This window comes from Clinocottus analis, unplaced genomic scaffold (genome assembly GCF_023055335.1).
Source record: "Clinocottus analis isolate CAN_PGR_092001 unplaced genomic scaffold, fCliAna1.0.p SCAF_10, whole genome shotgun sequence".
NCBI lineage: Eukaryota > Metazoa > Chordata > Actinopteri > Perciformes > Cottidae > Clinocottus > Clinocottus analis.
Genome location: NW_027175821.1, coordinates 4,936,528 through 4,961,398, shown reverse-complemented (window position 1 = coordinate 4,961,398; position 24,871 = coordinate 4,936,528). Strand labels below are relative to the sequence as shown.

The 24,871-nt window shown below is 46.9% G+C and overlaps 1 protein-coding gene across 4 annotated transcripts in view; it reads left to right on the top strand.

Moving 5' to 3' along the window:
- tenm2a (teneurin transmembrane protein 2a) overlaps nucleotides 1-24,871 on the top strand; it is a 199,878-nt gene that overhangs the window by 52,019 nt on the left and 122,988 nt on the right. For 3 of the 4 annotated variants that reach the window (XM_068583892.1, XM_068583902.1, XM_068583884.1), the window contains exons 3-4: nucleotides 12,868-13,161; nucleotides 20,745-20,795. In XM_068583892.1, the coding sequence (XP_068439993.1) occupies nucleotides 12,868-13,161; nucleotides 20,745-20,795 (345 nt within the window). The remainder of the gene's footprint in view (nucleotides 1-12,867; nucleotides 13,162-20,744; nucleotides 20,796-24,871) is intronic. The other variant, XM_068583910.1, reaches the window with a different exon arrangement.

The following is a 24,871-nucleotide window of genomic DNA, read 5'->3' as shown; positions in this document are numbered from 1 at the left end:
TTCCGTGTCGTACTCCTTTGGCTGGCTCGTTTGGGCCGAATATGCCGGGATCGCTGCGAAAAAACAGATAAGAATACAAATACGAACGTGTCAACTCTAATACGCCGGGCCGAGCGGCGCGCAGGAGCGCGCCACGGCTCTCCTCTCTCTCCGACTGCGGTCTCCCTTTGTTTGTCTGCCCCTCCCTCGCCTTTCTGTCGCCGAGCTTTCCCGCTCACACTGTGCGCACTCTGCACCTCCTCAGGGGTGCGACGTCCCCGCGGGTCCACCAAGACACGGCGGGCGTCGTCGGGGGCCTCTAGAAAACTTTGGCCTTTCCTGTATCTAAATGAGCCCCCTCTCCATCCTGCTCGGCTGCTTTGTCTCCCTCCCTCGAGGACGGGGGGGGAACCACGGGGAATATGCACCACCCACCTGCCAAGCCTGGCTGCCCGGACAACACTTCACATCATCTGCTGCCTCTCTGTCGCTCACTTTTCTCAGTCCTCATCTCCTCTTGTGTTCCCATGTCACACCTTCCATACCTGCTCCCTCGACCTCAGTCTTTTCTTTCACCCTTGCTGTTCCTGTATTGTAGCTTTAGTGACCATATCACATATTGGTTATATCGAGGCCCTCCCCGCCCCCGCTGTGGCTCAGAGAATGAGCACACTGTGTGTGTGGCTTTGTGTTTTATTCCACACTTGGCTTTGGCCCGCTATAGCACAGCTCTATAGGCTTGACCTCTTATCTCTGCAATTGCACAGAAAATGAGTAATAATATAATCAGGCCTGCATGCGGCGTCACGGCCATGTTAACCACATTCGGCCTTCCCTTTTCTCCGTCGACTTTGATGTGACGAATGACTGCAGTCGCCAATGATTGCTTTGTCCAAAAAGTCTGCCAAAGTCTGCCACTCGTATCCTGGCATGATTGCCTCCGCTGCCTCTATTCAAGACCGAATGGCAAGAAAAAAAGCACTGATGGGTGGAGGAGGCCCTGTGCCAGAGAAGCGGCCATAGAAATGAAATAGGAACAGAACAGACATTCCCATTCAAATCAGCGTCGCCGGATAGTCGGAGCGGCGGACTTTTTTTATGCGCACCTGAGAAACTTAACAGACTTTCTTCTCGTCACGCACTTCCTGAATACTGACGACAATGCGCAGTGTATTAGTAATGCTTCTGAGCATAGAAAGCGCCCAAGTATCCACAATAACAGCAACAGCAGCCTCTCACAGTGTGTGTGCCCTCTTCAGCAAGATTCAGGCTCCAACACTAACCCTCCAGAGAGGGCAGCCTTCTGTGTGACGTATTTGCAGAATCCTCCACGGCGGGATGAGAGGAACCCACATTACGAGGACATAAATGTGGTTTTCTCAAGTCCTGCACCACTTTAGATCACTTCTTAGCAAGTTCTTAGCAAACTTCCTTTGCACACTTAATTCCATTAGGTCAAACTGTGCCTGCTAGAGGAGTAAAGTCCCATCATTGCAGACACTCTGCAGCCGTCTGTGGTTGCCGGTGGGAAGCCGGCGCCGGTGTCTGTTTTCGTTGCCTCACTAGCCGCTTCCTCTGCCTCGTCGGGGCTCCTGCGCACATGGCGAAAAGTCGAATTGGGGGAAAGCGTGTGCACCTAGCACGCGTTACAGTTCCTGGGGAAGCTCGTAGCCTGCAGCTGCCATGTGTCGGAGACAGCAACAAGGAGCGCACCGGGGATTTTGACATTCAAATGGAGAAAAAAAAGGGAAGAAAATCCACATTAATAAGAGCATGCATCATGTTCGCGGGTAGGATTCTGTGTGTGAATGCATGCCCGTCCATTGGGTCACAGTCAACCTGGACCGCTGACTGATGATCAAAGGGAGAACAAAGCAGCTGCACGCTATTAAAAATACATGGCGAGATTAAATTCAACCCCTACTGTCTTCCTCCGATCCCTCTTTATCTCTGTCTTCTCCCCGGCATTCTGCGCCTCCGCCAGCTGCCGACACTCAAAAGCGTCCCGCGGCTGCGGCAACGGAGCGGAGGAGCCGCTGAAGAACAATCCTGGAGGCCGTCTCCTCGGTTCCTCAGAGCGCCGCTCCCGCCATCTCACCCGAGCCCCGTAATCGCTCTTTTATAGACAGGAAAGCGCTCTTGCGCTGAATTTTTGTGTGTGCGTGGCCCCCCTGACACATGCAAGGGAGGTCTTTAAAAGGGCGACTTAACTCCAAGTAACATCTGGTCCCCACATTTGGCACTCGCAGACAAACACTTTGACACTGTGCATGTCCAAAAAAAAAAAAAAGTGTCCCAGTTTGCAGGCCGACATTCGCTGGTTTCCCCGCATCTCAGGCGAGCTGAAGCATTTGTTTGTGAATGAGCGAGCGAGTGACTCATCGTTGTTTTTGGGACAAATGGCTGGCAGTAAGTGCGGGGTCTGTGCGGCCCGAGCGCACCTCGGCGTCCTCAAATCCTGTCCCGCCAATGAAGGCGCGGGCTCGTTGACGCCGATGCCGGCGCACGCAGGTGCACGCCCACGCGGGTAAACGCCGGGGAACAAATGGGACGAATGATGACAGGAGGCCCGGGGAGACGTGGGCTTCAGGTGCCAGCTATTTAGCACCGGCCCCTATTCGAAAACACACACACACACACACACGCACACGAAATATCGAGTTACAAGCGAGACAATTAATTGACCGCGTTTGGGGGGAAATGCACGCTGGCATCTGCAATTTTCTTAGAATAAAAATCACTCATCAGACAACGTAGTGTGGGTTTTGTGAGCGTTGAGTTAATCCGTGTTTACAATGTAATGACCCGCTTTGACTCGGCTTTGGCAGCATTTGATAAATGAGGCAGATTGTAAATGTCAGTGATATCAAGTGTTGTTGTTTTTTTGTTTTTTTCTTTTCTCAGCCCAGTCACTTGCTTCCTAGGCCGTAATTAAACATGTTCCCCAGCCACTTTATTAAGGCGAGTGTGTGTGTGTGTGTGTGTGTACATGTTTGCATGTTCTGCATGTTCTGCATGTTCTGCATGATTGCGTACGTGTGTGTGTGTGTGTGTTTAGATGCCGGCAATGTCCTTGCTTTAGTGGGAAAAGGAGAGAAAAATGTGATAGCAATGCAAATGATTTTCTTTCCAGCTGCCACATGTGCAAATAAACTTCAATCACAATAGGATTACCATGCAGATGAACTCACGCGAAGAATGATGCGATAGATCCAGGGAGAAATGGTGGCCGTGAGAAGGTGGCAGATATGTCGACTGTGTGGTGTAATGATAAACATAAATAACTAAGAATGCCACAACGCAGCGTGGCTTTTCCTCCACTGATAAGTCATATAACAAGACAACTTGATAGAGAAATGATGCATGCGTATACCTATCGGCCCGAATGTGCCCCTCAACATCGATTTGTTTGTGATTCGGTCATATATTCAATAGAAAAATATGTATTTATTTTCTCCTTTGTCTGTTAACCAGCAGCAGGTTTTTCCTCTTTTGGCAGCCAGGAGTGATTAAATGTTTGCCCGCGCGGGCTGAAGCCACGCTTCATGTGCGGTATTTCTACAACCGGCAAGCTAAATTTGAACTTTGGTTTTGCCTCAGCCGATGCGGGGCCGACCCGCCGCTGGATGAAGCCCTCACGTTTGCTTAAGGAAGGCTGTGTAACCAAAGCATTGAGTTCACTCACACTTCGCAAAGAAATACTCCAAAGTTCAGCTCACACGGCTTCAGCTGAAGTTCAGAGTTCAAAGTCCCAAAGAACAAACGAGTTCACTTTAATGTCTTCACATTTTTTTCTTTCAAACCGGTGCGACGCTATGGTGTATTAATTATTTTCTAATATTTTAAACATCCGGCTCCTCGCCGCCCGGCTCGGGGACGGGCTTCACAACACGGGCCGCACGACTTTTGAACTCTCGAGCTCATCGCTATGAAACTCTGGTATTATACTGTCACTTCACCTCCGTGTGCTTCACATTTCATACGATACTCACAGTAATTGCTCTGCATTTACATTTTTGCCCTTGAACTTGCACAGTGTCCCCCGGGTCAGATTCGTGGGGGGGGGGGGGGGTTGCGGCGACGTGCAAGAAAGCATCTTTCAACGTACAACCGCTAGGAGTTGCCAAAGTAAGAAGTGTTACAGTCCCACGGAAGGTTTTTAATGGGAACGAGAGGAAGACGATCATTAAAAGAAAACTTTACCTTCTTAAGGTCACGCTTTCATAAATTACAAGCAGAGACAGAGAACTCTGTGAACTTCCCGTTGTGTTAAATAACATATATAACTTAGTCTACATCAACTGATATACTAAAGTACATGTTCGCACACACACAACATATAATCATGTATTATTAAGCACTGCAAAAGATCCATATATACTGTATATATGGATCTGCATATATATATTAATATATATATGCTGAATCAATTGGCAATAGGACAGCGTCTGCATTTATTCAAAGGGCTTTTTCATCCTTCCGGACGCTACTTCTTTTCAACGGGGAGTCCTTCGTAGATGTAAGCGGAGTATCCTCCGTGTCGGAAGCGACAGCGAGCCGTGTCTCCCAGGCCGGTGTCTGAGAGACACGGCTCCTGCTCGAGCCTCCCACTCGTTCTCGGCTCTTCGCCGCCGAGCGCTCTCGCCTCGCGGTGGCGAGCCCGCCTCCGGAGCGCGCCGCGGCGTGTCACGTCCTGTCTACGTCCTGTCCGACCCGGGCGTCCGTCCTCCGGGCAGGAGTAGAACTATATGGCCCAGGGGACGGCTGACATTTGTCACACCTATTTTTGGGGCCTCCTCATTAGGAGGCGCAAAGGGGCCCCCGTGGCTCAGGCGGGGAGCCAAAGGAGCGGATGTCATCTGGGAGGTGTGGGAAGTGTTTGACCATGACGCTCCTATTGGGGCATATCTGTATCCGTCGCTGCTGCCCGCGCTCATGGCGGGCGTTAATGACACGCCACGTGCGTATGGGAGATGTACGCGCGTGTGTGTGTGTGTGTGTGTGTGTGTGTGTGTATGGGTGTAAGAAATGGATTGTCGATAATCAACACCAAGACGGAGGAGGCTGAATGTCAGTGTGCCCCGTCATCCTGTCACGACATGTCAGTCACACAGCGGAGGTAATGTCGAACACGTCTCTCCTACTGCCAGTCGCTCGCTGCGGACGGCGAGCGGAGGCAACAGGAGGCGACGCGCGGGTTGAAAAGAAGATGTAACGGCGCCGTTTGATGAAACGCTCAATAAATTAACATCCAAATCCAAATCTGATCGCACGGTGACTTCAGCGCTTCTACGTGATTTCCTTTTTTTTCCCCCCTCTTTCTTTTCAAACAGCCATACCTTGATTCCCCCCGACACATCCATTAAGTTAAATGGATGTGTCACTGTTTGAAGTGATAGCGTGCGTGCTAACGCTTTGTTTACTTGTTAGAGCACAAATGCACATATTTGCTTTTCCAGATGTCAAGATGAAACACTTTAATCTTGACAGCTTCGTCTGCCCGCAAACCACTTTGTTTTTTAATCCCGGCAAAGAGGAGCGACGAATAATCTCCTTTTTGAGGGATGAAGCCGTTTATCTGATGGTCACGAGAGTGATGACGGAGATAAGATGTTTAGCCGAAGAGAAAAGAAATACTCCTACAGTAATTCCCGTAAACCCTTTAATACTACAAATAAGGGCTTACAGGTTGATTAGAGAGAAGAAGAAAAAACTCATAAAACAATCTTTTTATCATTATTATGAGGGTTATTGTTTTTGTTCTTAACAGCGAACAGGCCCAATACACATTAGACACATTTTATCAAGAATATTAGGTCGCACTTTATAATAACTACACATGTTTAGCATTCGTAAAGCATGAGTAAACACTTAATTAATCATTTACAAAGCATTGTTCCGACATGGACACTCATTAGTAACTCATTAGTATGCGTTTCATAAACAGTTCTACATGTTTTATTCTTGATTAAACCTTTTAAAAACCCTTACCCTCTATGGGGGAAGACTGAGTGGTTGTTATATAAAACTGTAAATCTTAGCGTATTTTATGAAGAAGAAGAAAAAGCCTAAAACGTCTGTATTTGGATGGAAGTGAAATATATGGTTTGGTACAAATTCAAATGTCACAGATGTGCGCAAATGGGTCCCAATGCAAATTTCGGAGTCCTCGCCTGAATTTTCTCTGTGCTAAACCCTCTCTAACTTTCTTCGGCTTTACTTTATCAAAGTAACCTTTGCAGAGGAAAGGTTCACATGTTGTGCTCTGATGTGGGTTCGACTTGGACCTTTCAGCTGCTTCATTTCAAACAAATCATCACCCTGAAAGTGAAGTTGTTTTTCTGGGCGGACTTGAAAAGCTTTAAATTGTTTCCTGTACATTATCTTTATTTACTCTTAAGCATTAACATACAGACTTTACACATCTGAACAAAATCTCACATGTGTACCTTTTATTTTCACACCTTATTCAAATAGCCCGAGTAATTGCAGAGATACACCCTTTTTAGTTTGGGGATGCAATTTTCCAGGAAAGAGCCTAAAAATAGGTGGTTTTTTTTAAATAAAAAGCTTGACTATCATGCGTTTCATACTTTATACATTATGGATTCCCCATTTCTAAATGAAGTATTATGGATTAATAGATGATTAATATGATCATTTAAAAAGTCGTAATCAATGGACAAAAAATATTTAAATGTAATAATTTATTCATGTGTGTGTATATATATATATATATATATATATATATATATATATATATATATTTTAATTCTACTCCTTAGTTAAGTATTAGTTAAGTATGTTCTGTGACCTCATCTAAAGTGAGGACCTCACTCACGCTAAAGAGTGTTTAGTTATTATAATATATCCGCATATTGGTATTAAAAATCCTGCAAAAGCCTCAAATAATACAACAAACCTTTTGAAACACAAGCTTTTGAGATCCATTCTGTCGACGGCACGTGGCGTACACGTTGTGGGTATCAAATGAAATTAAAACAGAGCAAACTACACACACAACGTTGACACATTAATCCTCATCGCGGTGTGAGGATGAGGATGAGAGCGAACAGCTGCTCACGTGCAACAAGGTCAGCTCCGCTTTTCCTGAATCGGTCCCTGCAGAATCCTCCAATGTAAGCGTACGAACACGAACGTGTTTCCACTTCCCATTTCTCTTCTGCTTAAAGAGAGAGAAATACACATCTTGTGTGTTGAGGTGAAGTTTTTATTTTTTATTTCATCACCATGGAAACCCTGATTTGTGAATACCTTTATTAGTATTCTCCACGGTTGCGATGTGTGTGTGTGTGTGTGAGTAATAACAGTGTGTGTGATAATTATCACCACACAGCAACCCCACAAACTCCACTCTCACTCTCACTGCCAACCGTGACCTTTGACCTTGACCTCTGTATGAACAGGAGCAACGCTTCTGTGGCTCATCATCTGTCTGCGCTCCTTCTCCGTTATTTTTTGTCCCTCCTCCTCCTCCTCCTCCTCCTCCTCCTCCTCCTCCCTTCCGTCCGTCTCCCCCTGCAGAAACTGTTTACCCTCACTGAGGATTTCATCAGTCCTCACCACCTCATCTCGTGAACCCTCGTTTTCATCATGGGCCTGCCTCACTTTCGGTTTTACTCTCTATTTTCTCCCGCCCCTCCCGTCCCCTTCGTCAACCGAAGAGGACATTTGTCTCCCTTTTCACACGGCGCACAGCCTGTGGATCGTCCTCAAACTCAATGAGCGTCTCTTGAAATGTATGAATTCCCACCTTTTCTCACTCAAAAACCCCCCCGGCCTCCGTCTCCGGCCTCCGTCTCCGGACTGCGTCTGCGGCCCGTTCTGCACGTGGTTGCATACTGCTCTCTTTTTTTTATTCTCATTGCTATCGACACAAAGAAGGGAGCACTAGATTTACATAAGTATGGGCAGAGATGTACAAGTGTCTGGTGGGGGATGAATAGTGGCCGTGAGAGTGAGAGGAGAGTGCGTGTGTCCGTGTGTGTGTGTGTGTGTGTGTGTGTGTGTGAGACGAGATGACGACCATCTGTACTGTATTCTCCGACGGGCTTTGAGCTCACCATTATTTCTGTATCGTCAGTCCACGGCCTTTTACACACAATTTGTAATTTAAGTTTTTTTGTTGGTGTTCCACGGAGATGGGATGAGGCAAGAATACAACGTTATTGATCCCCCAAGTGACAGCAGCGCGGAAGTATAGAGGTCCAAATACTGAACCGTTTGAATGAAATCCATTGAAACTGAATAATTAAAGAGTTTTGGTAGATTTATAGCGTGAGATGAGATTCTGTTCCTCCGTGATAGTGAGGTGGACTAAAATGAAATGTGTGGGATTCATTTTTTCTTCTTTAAAACGGCCTGACAGACGCAGGAGAGCAACTTGAGTTGGGATTTGATCGCAGGAGAGCGGGGAACGTGTCGCGCCTCCTATATTGTCTCCGCTTTGCCGCTTCCACCATTTCCCTCACTCTTCCTTTCTCCCGTGTCCGCCCAAACATTTCTTCACTTATAGGCTCTCCTTTATCGGGAGGAGAATTCATATGTATATTTTATTGCTCCGTAATTTGCGGAAAAGAAAACACAAAGGCGAGATTCATTCGTTCGGGGGATAGTAAAGTGCTGTGCAGATGACTTGGATGAATTGGATGCAAATGAAAATGGAAAATATTTTGGGAAAAGAAAAAAAAAAAACGACACATTTTGGCTGCTATTAGCCACGGGTTTCAGCGCGTTCTTCGCTGCGACAAAGGAAATAAGGCTTTTACTGTTATTAACAGTAATTTCAGCCATTTCAGGAGGCATTGCCGAGGAGCCTGTCGCGCCCAGATGCGTGTGCTTCCTGATTGTGATGCGTCCTCCAACCGGGAGGAAAATCAGTTCACTAGTTCAGCACTTCAGGGCAAATCAGAAATTGTCTGAGCTGCCGCTTTGCTCAAAAGCTCCAAAAATGGCATGTCCGAGGGTGGCCCGCGGTGCAAGCTATCGGATCTGGAAAAAAACACCAAAAAAAAGCAACATAATTGCAGACATTGAAGCCCACACGGTCTGCCTGTTTTATATCCTGTACAGAATGACACGGTGGGGTGAGGGAAAGGCAACCAGCATAATGCAGAGTCCTGCTGCCTATACTTTGCCTGTCATACTGCTAACAAGCACAAATGATTTTTTAATGATAGGCCCCTCTATCCCACAAAGCTGTCTACCCACAAACACACACACACACACACACACACCGCAACGTTGCACACGTTCGTTCGCTCCCACACACATCCATAATGAGTTTTATCGAGGGAAGTGCATGCGGTTTTAATGGATCACTGCAAATGCCATTCGCACTCGCACTATTGTTTTCCAGTTCCAACAAGATGCTTCTCTTTCCCCTGTGTCACCTGTTTTTATTCTTTTTTTTTCTCCTTTCTTTCTTTCTTTCTCCGAGACGCTCGGCGTGAACACTCTAAATGATGATGCATGGCAGGTGCAGGAAACCAAAGTCCCCGCTGAGCCGAGGAACAAGTGGAACTGCAGCCGTAAACCGTGTAATGCTTGAAACAAAACGACGGGCCTTTGTAAACCGGCGTCCATATGTAATATTCAGTGTGGCCTGGAGGTTGTTGCCTTCAAGAAAAATGTGCTCGGGGGCTGGTATCGGGGGTCGAGCCGCGTTGCTCCAGGTGCCGGTGAGATGATGAAATACGATGAACCGTCCACTCCTGCTCCTGAACGGGACGGGACAGCAATCAGGTCGTCAAGGATCAACTTATTTGATTTGGAAAAGGTCAAAGGTCAAGGCGGAGGGCGTTCATTTCCATTCTCTTGATACCTCGGGAACGCTTTGGGCGAATTCCTTCACGTTTGGCACGTGGACTCAAGAATGAACTGATTACAATTTGGTGATCGAAGGCCACAACACACATTTCTGACTGTAACTTGAAATGAAACCTGTGCGACCGAGTGGTCGTCAGAGTTTTCCAATGCTCATTGTGACAATTTCACACAAATGTCGAGCAGAATGGAGGGAAGTAGAGGGATGAGACCTCGGTCGTTTCAGCCAGCAGTTTGTCATCCGTTCCATTTTTTCTTGTGACTCCTGTTTCACTTAATAGAGACCCATTTTCATCTGAATTTGATTCAGCATATACTAATTGAGTCCCATCTTGTACATCTCATCTTTCCATGCAGGCTAGAAATTGCATTCTTTCGTGTACAGCGTGTTACTTAGTGCCAAGTCTCTCTCTCGCTCTCTCTCTCTCTCTCTCTCTCTCTCTTTCTCTCTTTCTCTTTCCTCTCTCTCACATACTTACACACATTTCACACTGTTTTACTGCCTTGTTTTCCCCTTCCTTAAGCTCTGCCCTTCACCCCATTGGGAACAGTATTCAAGGCTGCGTTCTATATCGTTTCTTTTTTGTCTTTCTTTCTTTTTGTACCAATTAATATAGTCCTACTTCCATTTGAATTAGCACATTTAAAGGCTCAATCAGCTGAATTGAGGAAATTCCGTAGCATACAATGAAATGTGTTTCTTTTCACTTGTTTTTTTTTCCCCCCGTGCTCCTCTCCCTTTCTCACGCTCAGTAAGTGCAAAGCCTTCAGGGAAGCGTCCTACACGGCGCTGCTTTTTATTCCTGCCTTGCATTCAACGCAAATTCCTCCGCGTTGAATGCGCAGACCGGGCCCAAAGGCAGCAGCCGCGGAAGCCGCTCAAGGCCCCCCGAAGCGGTCCGTTAATGCGCATTACAAGCTCAGGAATGTCTCCGGGAGAAAAAAAAAAGGCATTGATCCTGATTTAGAGTACGGCGCCTTGTTTGGACCCCCACATCTGTCGTGGCGCCATGTAACACGTGATTGGTTTTGGATTTGCGGGAATGACGGAGATAGATTTTACGTGTCCGCTTCGGGCTGTCGCCCCGATCCGTCTCTCTTTGAGCACATGTAGATTGGCTCCGCCCACCGCTCATGCTGATGGGGAGTGATTGGATTTTGCATATGTAATCACTGGTTATGGCGTGTTAATTGTACAGCGCGGTGGCCTGTGGGATGTAACATTAGATATGAGCGGGGACACACACACACACACGCACGCACGCGCACACGCACACACTTTGATGTTGTGCAACTGCTTCCATGTAGTGTTTGTTTAGAGTAGAGGATGTGTTTGCGTCCCAATTATTGTCATTGTCTTTGGATGGGAGGATTTGCATAATTGTCACTGGGATGGTGGAGCAAACACTTTCCCCGCCGAGCAGTTTGGGGTTTTTTTCCGGCACGATTTGCTCGCTGATGTTAAGGAACCCATGTGCTCTACTCTCTCAGGCCTGCTGGAGTTCTCGCCCGTCCTCCTGCGATACTTCATCTCAGGTATGGGCTTGTTACTAGAGTTAGACGCAGTAGTGCTGTAGTGTGTCGCCCCCCCACCCCCCAAAAAAAAAAATCAAACACGTTGTTTAAAGTCCCTTGTATCACGTGTAGTTAAGAAGTTTCCCTTTGTCATCCTTTGTGATAAGTGAGGGGGAAGGACAAAGACGCGAAGAGGACGAGGAACGGTAATACCCTCCCCGCCACACGCCCTCCCACAAGCTGCTTGGATGCTTGGCGAGCGTTAGCCTAGAAGCTAAATCCACCTGTGGAGCTATTGGCGTGCCTCTCCCTCTCTGGTGCAGCCCATCTGTTCGCCTGAGTAGAAATACAGAGCCTGTCGCCACTTTCCCCCCTCCGGGCTAAGTTTTCCCTCCCAGGCCCTCCCTCCTCTTGCCTCCTCCTCCATACTTTCCAGGCGCGACTCTCGAGTTTGCGGCGGCGCCGTGAAGAGGAGCCGTGAAGATCCAGCAGACGATTTTCATCCGCTTAATTCCTTCAGTCTCCCGCTCTCTGTTTGATTGCGTCCGTACGCCTGATGAGTCGCAGTTAACCCAGGCAAACAGCTGCGCGCTTCCCGGCGCACTGATTCATCCAGCGCCACGACGCCGCCATCGCTTTCGCTCGCCCCCTCTCTCCCTCGCCCCTCCCTCGCAAACCGCTAATGAAGTGAATCACAACTGTTTTTTCCCCCGATCCCTTTACCCCAACAGCTGATGGTGAGCGATTGCATCCACAATACTCTTTTAATTAGTATAGAGAATAAATTGGTTGAGCATGCCTTTTTCCTTAATTGCTTTTTCCTCAGCTTGGATTTAATTGGGCCGCAGCACTGTTTATTGATCTCCTTTGATGTGCTTTAATTTGGATAATTTTATATATTTATTTTGGAAGTGACGAGTCGGTTTGTCTTGAAGGGGGGTGGGAAGAAGTGTTCGACTGCAGCAGACCGCAGTGTGTCCGGCGAGCCTCCGGGGTAGAGGATCCGGGCACGTGGCAGCGGTGGCGGTGGCGGTGGCGGCGGTGGCGGCGCTGAGGTTGGGGAGGTGATCAAACCCAGAAGGCGGCGAAGCGGCTCCACTACAGCCTGAGAGGCCTCAAGTGAACCGCTCCTTGATCTCACATCAACACCTCACGAATGCCAATGCAGAGCAGCAAAGCGAGGGGAGGCGGACCTTCCACGCTCGCTGTAGCCTGCGGGGCCGGCGCACATTCCTTCCAGCAGCTACTTTGTGCCTGATTCATGCTGTGTCATCTCTCCCCCTCCCGCCTGCCGCAACAAAGACCAATTTCCAGCCTCCGCCTCCGTAGTTTCATAATTAGTGTGCTTCTCTGCGTGTGATTGTGGGTTTGTTTGCTAGATGTGTGTGTGTGTGTGTGTGTGTTTGCTTGTGGGAGCATTTGTTTGTGTGATTGTTCTCCATTTACTGTTTTTTTCCCCCTTCTTTTACTTCAACCGATGTTGCTCCCCGCAACTCCACCCGTGTAACTCGGCTCTCTCCCTCGCAGGGGGCAACTTCACCTTGGCCGAGCTGGGCGTGTGCGAGCCGACCCCCCCGCCGCACCCCGCCGCCGCGCCCTACTGTCCCGACCTGGGCCTCCTGCAGAGGGGTTACTCCCTCAGCGCCGGCTCCGACGCCGACTCGGACCCCGAGGGGCCGCTGTCCCCGGAGCGAGCCATCCAGCTGTGGTCCGGGCGAGGACGGGTAAAGTCCCGCCGGAGCTCCGGGGTGTCCAGTCGCGAGAACTCCGCCCTCACCCTCACCGACTCTGAGAACGACAACAAGTCCGACGACGAGTCAGGTAGGACAAAAAGGGGGCTCTTGAAGGATGTGTTGATCAAGACGCAGGCCCGCTGGTTTGAGGAGGGAGAGAGCAAGGGAGGGAGGGAAGGAGGGAGGGAGGGAGTAAGACGTGCGCGAGTGAGAACAAATCGAGGAGGAACGCGTCGGACTGATACAGCGGAATAGTCAATGTCTGAAGGGATCGTGAGCGAGAATGTATATCTTGCTCAAGTTTCGTCGATATTGTTGAAATCTTTCCACCGCCTCTCAAACGGGCACTCATTTTATGAATTGCGAGTCAGTCGGATTTATTGATCGAGCCTGTTTCTGATCTGAACGGTGGCTGGACCCCCCCCCCCCCCCCCTCCCTCCCCTCTCCATCCCCCTCAACCCCACAGAGCCATCCTTATATTCATTCAATAGCACTTAGCCCTCTAACTCTACCCTCTTACACCGCATATCTGCTGAGATCTCACAAGTGGTCTGCCAGTCCAAATCAAAAACCACATTTATATTTTTTGGGAGGGGGGGGGGAGCTGCGGCATTTTTATCTCCCGCGATCCGAGACGGAGACGCGGCGAAGACGCCTTTGACTTTTTTTCCAGCAGGTGCGAAAAATGCGATCTTCCCGGAGTGACTTTCCCTTCCGCCGGCAACTTTTGTTTATCGCCGGCTTCCCGTTTTCCTCGTTAATCTCGGCGTCGTCGTAAAAAAAAAAAACCTTCGCGGATGATGCGCCGGGGTGTCGACGGAGGTTAATGAAAAGTGGAAGGAAGGAAAAGCAACAGTCTAATTAATTGAATTCTCGGCGGAAGCGCGTATCAGCTGTGGATCGACCTCTGTTGGACTGCGGGCCTCCGAATCAGAAACAACTTATGCCGGCTGATCAAACTACTCAACACCTATTAAACACGTCAAGAAACACCTTCCATGAGACGCGCCTCTCATCCCGCCGCCCGATAATTGCTTTGTGGTTAATTACCAAGCTAATCTCGCCGCCGCAGATATCAGCCGCAGCCGCCGCTCTCGCTCTGTCTGTCTCAGGGCCAAGAGGAAACGCCATTGAGCGCTCCGTCGCCGGCATTTTCCAGACCTCGCGAAATTAGCTTCTTAATCCCGCTCCGCATTGCGATAATGGTTTTTGCCTGCAGTATGATCTCGCTGAGCGGTGATTGTTGGGAAGATCAAAAGTTGTTGTTTCGTCTTCACTTTCCAACGCGGGTAACTTCCCCCGTTGATATTTTCGTCACGGGCGTTTTTTAGTGCTCTGCACAGGATCCGAGCGTTCGCTCGTCCGCTCATTCCTATTCATGATTATGGAGAACGCTGCTCAATTAAAGTCAATTCCACTAAATGCCGGTTTGCCCTTCGCTGCTAAAGCTTTCAGGGGAACAAGCGGCTCCCGCCTCTCAGGCTCGTCTCTTGGTTTTCACAGACCAGAGATTTAGATCTTAGCCGGCGTTGCCGCCGCCGCCGCCGCTGCCAGCGCGACGAGATCAGAGGCAACGCGGCGGCCCTGATAAAAGCGCCAGGTGTGCGAGCTCGCGTCAGATGGAGTCAACTCGTTAGTCATTTAGCTGCTCTGAATGAGGATGACGCTCACCCTTCGCTCCTGCAAACAGAACGTCTGATAGCGAATGCGACCCGATTTTCACTCCCCACCAGACCCAGACGGGCCGCGCGCCCCGAGCGGCGCGGCATGCCGGGTTTACAAGAGTGTATGTTACTGCCCATTGTCTCTCTATATGCTACTCTCACTGTCTGCGGGACCCTGCGCGCGCACGTGTGTGTGTGTGTGTGTGTGTGTGTGTGAGAGGAAGTGTGAAACAGGAGCGACGGGAGTGTCAAAACAGCAGGAGGAGGATCTGAGGGTCTAATAATAGCGATTGACAGAGGCAGACGGAGGAACAACATCATAAACACATGCTAACAAATCAAAAAGACGGTGACGTGCTAAAAACACCAAACAGCGCGCCGCCGCGCTCTCATCTCGCCGCGTCTCTTAACAAGCTTCAGAAGTCTCACCTCCACTTGCTTCTCCTCCTCCTCCTCATCTGCCTCCTCTCCCGCCTTTCCTCTTCATCTTTCAGAGCTCCTTCTTCTTCTTCTTCTTCTTCTTCTTCTTCTTCTTCTTCTTTTTCGTCTGTCTTCCTCGCGCTCGCGCTGCGCCGCTCACCGTCTCTCGTTATGCTCCCGTCAGTGCGGCTTGCCAGCGTGACTGACAGGTGTCGGTTTAAGGGTCTCGGGTTCCCCGCCGGGGCAGGAGTGCACATGTGGATGAGTGTGCATGCGCGGCCTATTGCAGATTTCACTACCGAAATAGAAAACCCCGCAGAAACACGGTGACAAATACCACAAACCTCAGGGAAAGCACTTTGCGTGTGTGTGTCTGTGTGTGTCTGTGTGTGTGCCAGTTATTGTGTCAACAGGGTAACTGGCTACAGAGCAGATGGATGAAATCATACCTTTATTTTGCCTCATTTCTTTTAACTTAATGACTCAATTAGTTTCGATAATACTAATAATAATTGACGCACTACACTTGGACTCCAAAACAAATGAGGGAGCCATGTTTCAGGTTCACCACATTGGCTGTTTTTCTTTTAATGTCTAAAACAGGTGGCGTAAAAATGACTGTAAAAAAAACAAAAGGAAGAAAAAACAAAACCTGAGTCGATAACAAATTAAAGAGTGTGATCTTTTGGATGGATAGCGTTCGTCAGTCATGGTGCCTGGTGCCTTCGCTAGTCTCAACACAATTAGCACCACCAGTACACCTTAAGTAAACAAGTAGAACTCACAGAGAACTTTGAATACTGCTTCGTGTTGTTGTTTGTAGAACTTCTGCATGAATACATACATGGGGCCATGCTGGCGTATTCATGTTTGTGCATGCGACGGACAGAGGGAGAGAAATATGGACTACGTCCAAAGATATGCTTTAATTAAGCAACACAGTCTTAAAAGGTTGTCCCAAAGGCAGGCAGGTAACACTGAGAGATGACAGGCAAACCAAATCAAAATGGTAGGTCTTACAACGTCTGCCAAGGAGACGGATGAGGTACAACTCGCGTAGAGCGAGACATGGCGGCCCCACGCGGCCGACCCGATTCACGCCTTTTAAGGCAGGTGACCGGCGGTGACGTACCGAGCCCAGCTGTGCGGCGCGGGGCAAACAGGTGTTCCTCTTCATCAAGGGAACAGACGGTACAGACACGACGGTACAGTCCCCTTCGGTCGATTCGCTCGGTAGTGTGAGACGTGCATTCAAGTCCCGGAGAGCAGCCGCCAGTCTGGAAGGAAGGAATGAAGGAGCTGTTACGTACGAAATACCAACAACAGTTTGTTGCGATGTCGACCAACTGAATGCAGTCAATGGGCTCAAAATGGAGACCACGAAGAGCCGTGAGCGCCGACGGCAAACCCCCTGCGGGCACGCTGGATTTAACCACCAGCCTCAGTCGGCAAATTCCTTCAAAAGAAAGCGTGAGGCCTCTCTCGCTCTGGTTGTTAGACCGGGCCAGGTAAGCTACGTATGTGACGGGTTAACGAAGCCAACCTTCTACACCCAACTACATCCAAACACGCACCGGGACACGGGTAGACAGAGGTTTATGCCGTGGGGAGGTTGAGATGAAATCTCGGAGTATTGGCAGGCGGGTTTTTCACCATTGGAAAAAAAAAAATCTCTCAAACTGTGACGGCAGAGGAGAGGACCCCCGAGGTCGCCTCCGGAGGTTACCACCGACAGGAACCGTTAAGCCGTCTTTGAGCAGCTGCCACAGAGCGAACTGACTCAGCAGGCGCTCTCCACTAAGGTGTATATGCTATATATTGATATTTTTGATAACTCCCCATATGTATCTTGATGGAGTTTGTGCAGTTGTCATCAAGTGACACAATATTAGTCCGTCACAATATTTTAAAACATTAGGGTGACACCCCAGGTAAATAGGGTAAAAGATTAAACTAATATATATTGCCATGACACGTTCACAGTTGATTACAGACATTAAGACATTTTTTTTTTTTTTTAGGTTTTCTAAAATATTATGTTTAAATATGCATGTGAGGCATTATCTAATGCTATATTTTGATGCATTAGAATAAACCCCCAGTATGTTGGATGTATTCTTTCCAATAGTCTGAAAGAAAAAAAAACGTGGAAGCAAAATAGCGCAAAATCTCCAAAAATGGCCGACAAAAAAAAAATGTTTTTCCCCAATATGAAAATATAATCGCAGTGTGATTACTGTGTAAGTTGCCGAACAATAATGCACGCGCACAGATTGACTTTCCGAGGCTGCGAACATTGTAAATAAAACACCGAGATGACGGAGGCGCATGACATGCAACGACAGGGCGCAGGTGTTAATTCATCCAAACAAAAGGTGGCTCGCCGGTTCCCTCTGCAGACCTTTGGCACCTGTTCAATCAGTTTCTAAAATTAACTCTGTGATTATTTTTTCATTTGTTTGTGGCTTCTCTCTTTTTTTTTCATTTACTGCTAAATTCCAATTACCGACAAGTATGTAAAGCCTGTTAAATTAGTTTCCTAAATGCAACTCAGGGATTTCTTCCCTACATCCCGCTTTATTGTCAAGTATTGAATAAAGACACTTTGCTTTTATTGCCCCTTCCAGACACTATTAAAATAAAGAGACTAGAACGTGGACTTGGCAGGGCCAATCCGAGTTTGGTTTGCACGAGCAGCACAGTGAGACAAACAAATACGGGCGCGGAGAGCGGCGGTGGGAGATTTCATTTTGGCAAAGTGGAGGAGGAGATTTACTGTCACGCTGTGCACCGCCTCGTAAAACGTCCGTCTGGAAACACAGGCGGGAGAATCGGAGCGCCTGTAAATTCCCACAGCAGTGCCTGATGACTGCATCCAAACTGCATTGATCAGGAGGGAGAATGATTAAAACATGCATTAGATGAAATAAGATCAGACTTCGACATTGATTTAAACCTGAAGCCCGGGGCGGACGTTACGGCCACGATCCATAGTGCAGCGCTCTGTGTGTGTGTTTGTGTGTGTGTGTGTGTGTGTGGTCCATATATGTGGTCGTTAAAGAGCACCCGGTTAAGGAATCAGGGAGAACCTAATTCAACTCCACCATTGTTTTCCATGGACACATCTCGGCTTTACTCGTACGGCCGACTTCACGAGCTCGGGTTCGCGCCGGGCCCCGCCCCAGTCCCACCCCGCGCGCCGATTGGTCGCTCTCAGTTCGACGCCTCCTCGCCTCCTTTCCTTTCCCCCGCCTCAATCTCCCCATCTGGCTGACTGGATAATAAATCATAGGGATGGTATTGTGACGCGTGTGACAGGATGTATTAATCTCGTAATTAGAGAACGAAAAGGTGGCGCTAAATTTAGTGTGGCCTTTGCTCCCGACCCTGGCCCGCTGTCTGAGCACGCTCCATCGCCTGGTTTCCTTCACTGGCTCCTCCTCTTTTTTTTGGTGATTTTCTTTGCTCATAGAAGCTGGTTTATGTTTCTTAAACTTTATGTTAATTTGTTCTTCTTTTTTTTTTTGACGAAGCAGAAAAACTTTTCCAAATGCCCCTTAAAACATCTGCAGTCAAAAGATTTTTTTCCTCTTTTTTTTTGTTTTTTGGGTAGCTGGAGCTGTAATTATGCTTTATAAAAGCCGCGTTGGGCAAAGTGATTCCTGATTAACTAATCAAATCTGCTAGCACAGGTGGCAGAGTGCCTGCACCCGTGCTGTCCTCTTTATTCTTTTTTTTTCTATTTTTTACATACCGCCATAAATCAAACCAAATCAACCGAGCTCGCGTCAGCCGACGCGTCGCTGCTTTAGGGAATGTTTCGAAGGATTGTCTCGCAATCAAGGTAAATTAAGATAATGTTTAATCATGATCATTTAGAAGTTTGGAATAACAAGGGCTCTGTACTTTGGAATACATGTTGTAATTATATGTCACGCGGTGATTGTAGGAGCCTTTTCTTTCCTCTCGCGGCACCAGTAACTCGGTCCATGCAGCTCCTGTCTATCAAATGCAGGCAACACTTATAGAGTTGGACTGGCGGGGGTCCCCCAAGACCACCGCTGTCCCCTCAGGGTCTCCGTGAGTGCATGTGAGTAAGAAACTGAAAGCGAGAGCTCGTGTGTGTGTGTGTGTGTGTGTGTGTGTGTGTGTGTGTGTGCATAGACGTGCATGCGTGCGTGCGTGTGCGTGTGTGTGTGTGTGTGTGAGGAAGGTTGGGGGCATTAGCCTCTGATTGAGTTTTCAGAGAGCAACGTGGGGTGCGAAAGGCTCGACAATGGTCTAACAGAATTAGTAGCTTGTGATGAATGGTGTGTGAGAGCAGCACTGACAGCTCGCTTTCACAAACACACGCCACTGTGAGTGCGCGCGTGCGCGTGTCGGCGTGCGCGTACGCCTCCATACTTCATCCACCGGTTCAAGGACTTTTTGTCCATGCAGCGAGAGCTCAAATGCTGGAATGAGCAAAGTAGCGGTGGACATTCATCCACACACACACACACACACATGCGGACACACACATGTGTGTGTGTAATTGTGAGTGTCCGTGTTTGGGTTAAGCCTCGAGTCTGAAAATTGCCACGCGGTCAGAATCAATAAAGATCGGTTCATTCAACATACTGAACATACGTGTTCACAAAGCACGGCCGATGAAGAGTAAAGTGAGGACATGCACGAAGACGGACACACTCGGGGAAGCGGCTGCTTGCTCACGCACACACACACACACACACACAGACACACACACACAGATGCATAAGAGCAGTGTTTAATAAAAGCCCTGGGATATTGATCACAGTAGAAGGATGCTAACTCACATTAAAGGGAGTGATGGAGAGAGGAAGAAGAAGAAGAAGAAGAGGAAAACATGAGCGATGAATAAATGGAAAAGGGAGAGGTGGACGGAGGGATTTTCACACGTCGGCGTCGGACAAAAAGCATGTTCTTGTTGCGAGGCGGCGGCAGGTGCATCCGCAGTGAGGGCCCACCGCGCGCTAACTGCATTATGGCCAGGTGACAGAGTCGCGGGACCATCGCTGCCGTCGGATTTGTAATCCGCCGACGACCGCGCGGCCGCCCTAATAGGGAATTTAGTTAGCCGTAATGGCCTCTCATGCCATCTTCAGACCTGCCGGAGAAAGAGAGAGGGAGAGAGAGAGAGAGAGAGAGAGGGAGAAAGAGGGAGCAGGCGCACTGAGAGCAAATTGGGAATTCTCCAGCCAATTATGAGCGATCATATTTTCCTCTGCATGTCTCTGAAACTAGTTTAGTAGTTTAATGGTCAGCGCTTTGCCTCCTAATGAAGGCTGGAGGTCTCAGATTGAGAGGAAGAACGGAGATGGACGACGGGAGGCCGCGGTCGCTTTTACTGTTTATTTACTCCACTATTTATTCATCCGTTTATTTACACCCTATTTTGTGTCCATTTTAAATTCAGTTCTTTTATGTTTCTTACTTCTTTCTTACAGTTTTCTCTCTCTCTATTTTTTGCTCTCAAAACTCACACTTTCTTTCTGTCATAACCCTTTTTTTCATTTCTGTGTTTTTCTGTTTTTCTTTCTTTCCTCCAACTCCCTCTTCCCCCAGCTTACCTAGATGATGAGGAGGATCAGGATCCGTTTGGGGACTATGTAATCAGTAAGTCACGTCTGACTCCAGCCTCTCCTAGATTACTCGGGCCACCTCAGGCCCATCTGTTGCCGTGTGATTGTGTTTGATGTGCTTCTGTGCCCTCTGCTGCCTTTGTCTGTGCGTGATTTACTGTTTTGTCTATAAGTTGATGTGCTGTTGTTTTTTTTTATGAAAGAGGCTGTTGCACACGATGTAATAGATTCAAACCGGGCTCCAGCTGAGAGTACAACATTATCCCCCGAGTCGGTTCAAAGGCTGGCTCGTTTTTTGAAAGTGTGATTGCACGTATTACTGTAATTGTTGTAATGAAACATTTTCTTCAGCTCATTGCGAAAAGTTGCCAGGATGTTGGCGTTAGGTGGGAAACAGTCAAATAATTGGTTTCTGTGCATTACTCTTGTTTCCTCCGACACGAGCCGACCATTGTTCTTTTTCACATGCCTCATCTATATTTACGAGCGCCTTTCATTATGATCTCCTGTTCATTAGCGCACGTCCAACTGGTTAATCTCTTTGCACTTGATCAGAGAAAATTTCCCAGAGGGTGAGTCTTTTTTTTTTTATTTTCTGTGTTTCTCTTTTTTTTCTCTCCCCTACCGGAAACTCCGCCGTATTTACTCGCGTCTCGGAGATTGTTTGTCTCTGCGAGCGAGAATTAGTGTTAATGTTGGTGTTATTGGGCTGTGGAGTTTTCATCTGTTTTCATTAGTTGAATGAGAGTGCTTGGAGAGACTGCATAGTAAGGAAGGAAGCAAAATAAACCTTTGCGTGTTGGGAGGTGAAGGTTATTTTTTTATGCCGTATGGTTTGCGTAATAGGATTTGTCTGGCACATTATGAACCTGTTGGACGTGATACTTTAGGTCACAACCTTGGAGTGGAAAGTAAAGGAGTAAGACATCCAGCAAAGAGCTGAGGAGATAAGGCTCGGAATCATGTAAAGGTTAATCTTCTGAAAGCGCTTTTGAATATAAAGAAAGAGGTGAAATCAGGTTTTACAGCGTGCAGGCGCAGAGTCGCACAATTACAGTTGGTGAACTCGCATATATGGAGATGAAAATATATATATATAATTTAGGAAATTGAGTATTCAACCGGTTATTTAATTAATTCAAAGAGTACTCAGGTAAAGGAATGCGTCGGCCTCATTGATGTGCAGTATAAAGCTCAACATTTAAGTGCCATATTACATTTTCAGTTTACAGGTTTCTTACTTTTTTGACCATCGTCCCGAAAAATGATATTAACGTTCCCAACGTCAGTGTAAACGTCACCTCTTGTGGTCTTTTGCGTAAAAACACACAATTAAAATGATTAAAAAATACACGATTGTACATTTATTTAGATACATGATTTGACAACGAGAAAACTTCTTATGCTAATAGTTTTAACTATGCATTCTAGGATGCATATTCATAATATATTTGTGTATTTATTCAAGTTCCTTGCCCATAACCATATTTTACAAGATTATATATCTTTGCTCAACTGTCGTGTGTTGAATAGAGCTAGAACACAACGCATCGTAACTCAGTGCAACCTCTGTTAGCGCCAGCCGTTAGCGCCAGCCGTTAGTGCCAGCCGTTAGCGCCAGCCGTTAGCGCCAGCCGTTATTTAGCCGTGCAGGACTGTGCAACAACTAACGTCAACTTGCTCTCTTTCTGCCGATTTCAACACATATTTATAGTCCATTTCAATCTGCACTCCGTTGATTAGTAGCAACTCAAACCCGCGGGGAGGTTAAACAAGGCCTTGATGTTTCTCCAGCAATAGTTTCGGCCCCGACAAACAGACAGATTGATATGCAGCTGGAAAACTTCATTTGTCCCGACCTACACATGCACAGTATAGAAATAATGGAACTCGACACTGACATTTTTAAATGAAATTGCTGTTAATATAAATTCAGACACGGCTCTGCTGGTTAAATTAGAGTACCTGTACGAGGCAAAGTTATCACAGCTGATATTTACTGATGTTAATTTCCCTCTATGCCTTATTTTATTACTTTCTGTCTGTGGAAACATATCAAAAATATACTATTTGCTGATCACGGTCGCCTTGGTTTCAAGTGAGTAAATATGCACGACTTCCATGGAAATGAAAGTCTTGAAATATATTTGATTTGCCGTACAGCACATATACAGTCTCCAAATACTGGGAAGGATAACGGCCTAACACGTTCTATATTCTGATGAATTTCCCTCAATACGTGAAGTTATTCCAGCTAAAGCTTTGAGAGTTAAGTCGTGCCACAGAAGCGGAAGCTGATGGTTTATCACTGATACTGATGTGGAGGATACAGTACAATCAATAGCCGAGAGCCTGACAACTGTACTAATCAAAAACTCTCTTTCTCCTACCACCACTTATTAAAGCGGTATTTCATTTATTGGTACATTTGAACTTTTTAGCTCTTCAGCAGCATTCAATTTCCAACAAGAATTTCCTCGGCTGACACCACGGGCTTTCTCAATTTATTGCTCCGTGTTATACCAGAGGCATACTGAGTTCTTGCAAGAAGTGAGGTCCAGCATACACAGTGAACCATGCAACGCTCTGTATTTTTCTTGTTTGAATGAATTCAAAATGGTAGACAAGTCTTCACCTTTTTAATCTGAAATTACCAACTCACCGTCATAATATTTCACAAAATGACACGATTTTAGTGCAGCATACGATGGAACAATTACTGACCTATTAACCGGGTCAAAACATTCAAACAGATGTCACCTGTCCAAAGGATGATATACAACCCACCAGTGACCGTGGAGGACACTGTCATCAATCTTACAACTGGCAGGTAGGCGATAGGTGGAAAGCTCAGCATCACTAGCATCACTAGGAAGCTAACCGTTAGCTACTTGTGTACTGGTTCAGCCTATCAAACATGTACATGTTCCCACTTCTCAATCTTTTATTTATACGTTTAAACTATCTCAGTGAATCCCGATGACTTTGGTGATCCCCTGACTTTCCCTTTAGTGGCACCATGAGCGCGACATTTGTAAATATACCGCTATCGGATGGATTTCCGTTACAATGTGCTGCAGACTTTCATGTTCTCCAGAAAGCCGGCAGCTTGTCAGACATGAAATTCAAGAGTAACGTCTTATTCCAGGGACGCACAATTCATCAAAATTGTATCGAAATCACAATGCCTCCTGCAATTAAAATGTTCTTCTTTGTCCTTTGCATTTGTTAAAGGCAAAATGTGTGAGTGAAAATACCATTTTTAATTAAATATTGTCTCTCTGCCTACAATTTATATTCCGCAGACTTAAGAAAACATCTTTGTCTGGTACAAATCCTCGCCACAGTCATTTTATGAGCGCGTTCAATAAAATGGAGAATACTGAATGAGAAATAATATATAAGAAATAATGAAGGAAAAACGATCGTTCCCCCGAGCGACCCATATCCCACTTGCAATATCAGTCAAAATAATTGCAATTAGATATTTTTTTCACAATCGTTCAGCCTTATCTTAAACCACAACCTACTTCATTCCCTTATTCAAATAAGCTTTGTAGTGTATGATGTGTTATTCTTCTTGCAGACATCACCGTATCATGCGACTACACTGTTTGTTGAACTATGAAAGAGCTGCGAGAGGAGAAACAAGCACGAGCAACACAGAATAGATGTTATAAAAAATAATGAGTTCCACCAGTCATAACACAATTAACACTGTTTCCACATGTATCGTATATGTGTGGATGATGTATGTTACCTTGAGCTGTAACAGACAACTTTATTGATCTTTAGAAATACTGTCTGGAGAGGAAGGTCGGAGTTTTATAATGCTGCATGGCTTTCGTTTACGATTCTTGTGTTTATAGTATCGAGTTATATCAAGTATTTAATGGTGTGTGAAAACCAGCACGAATTTGACTGTAAAAATTATTCATATTAATAAATCAGTAAGCGTTAACCCCTTCACCCCTGCAGATTTGTTGGCGTGTCCATCATAATTAACTCAAATTGGACGGTCCAAAACGTTTCCATTTGATGCCGTGGAGCAGCCAGAAAGAGTGGCGTTTTGGATGTGAACATTTTGTGTGTTTTACAGCCAGAATGATC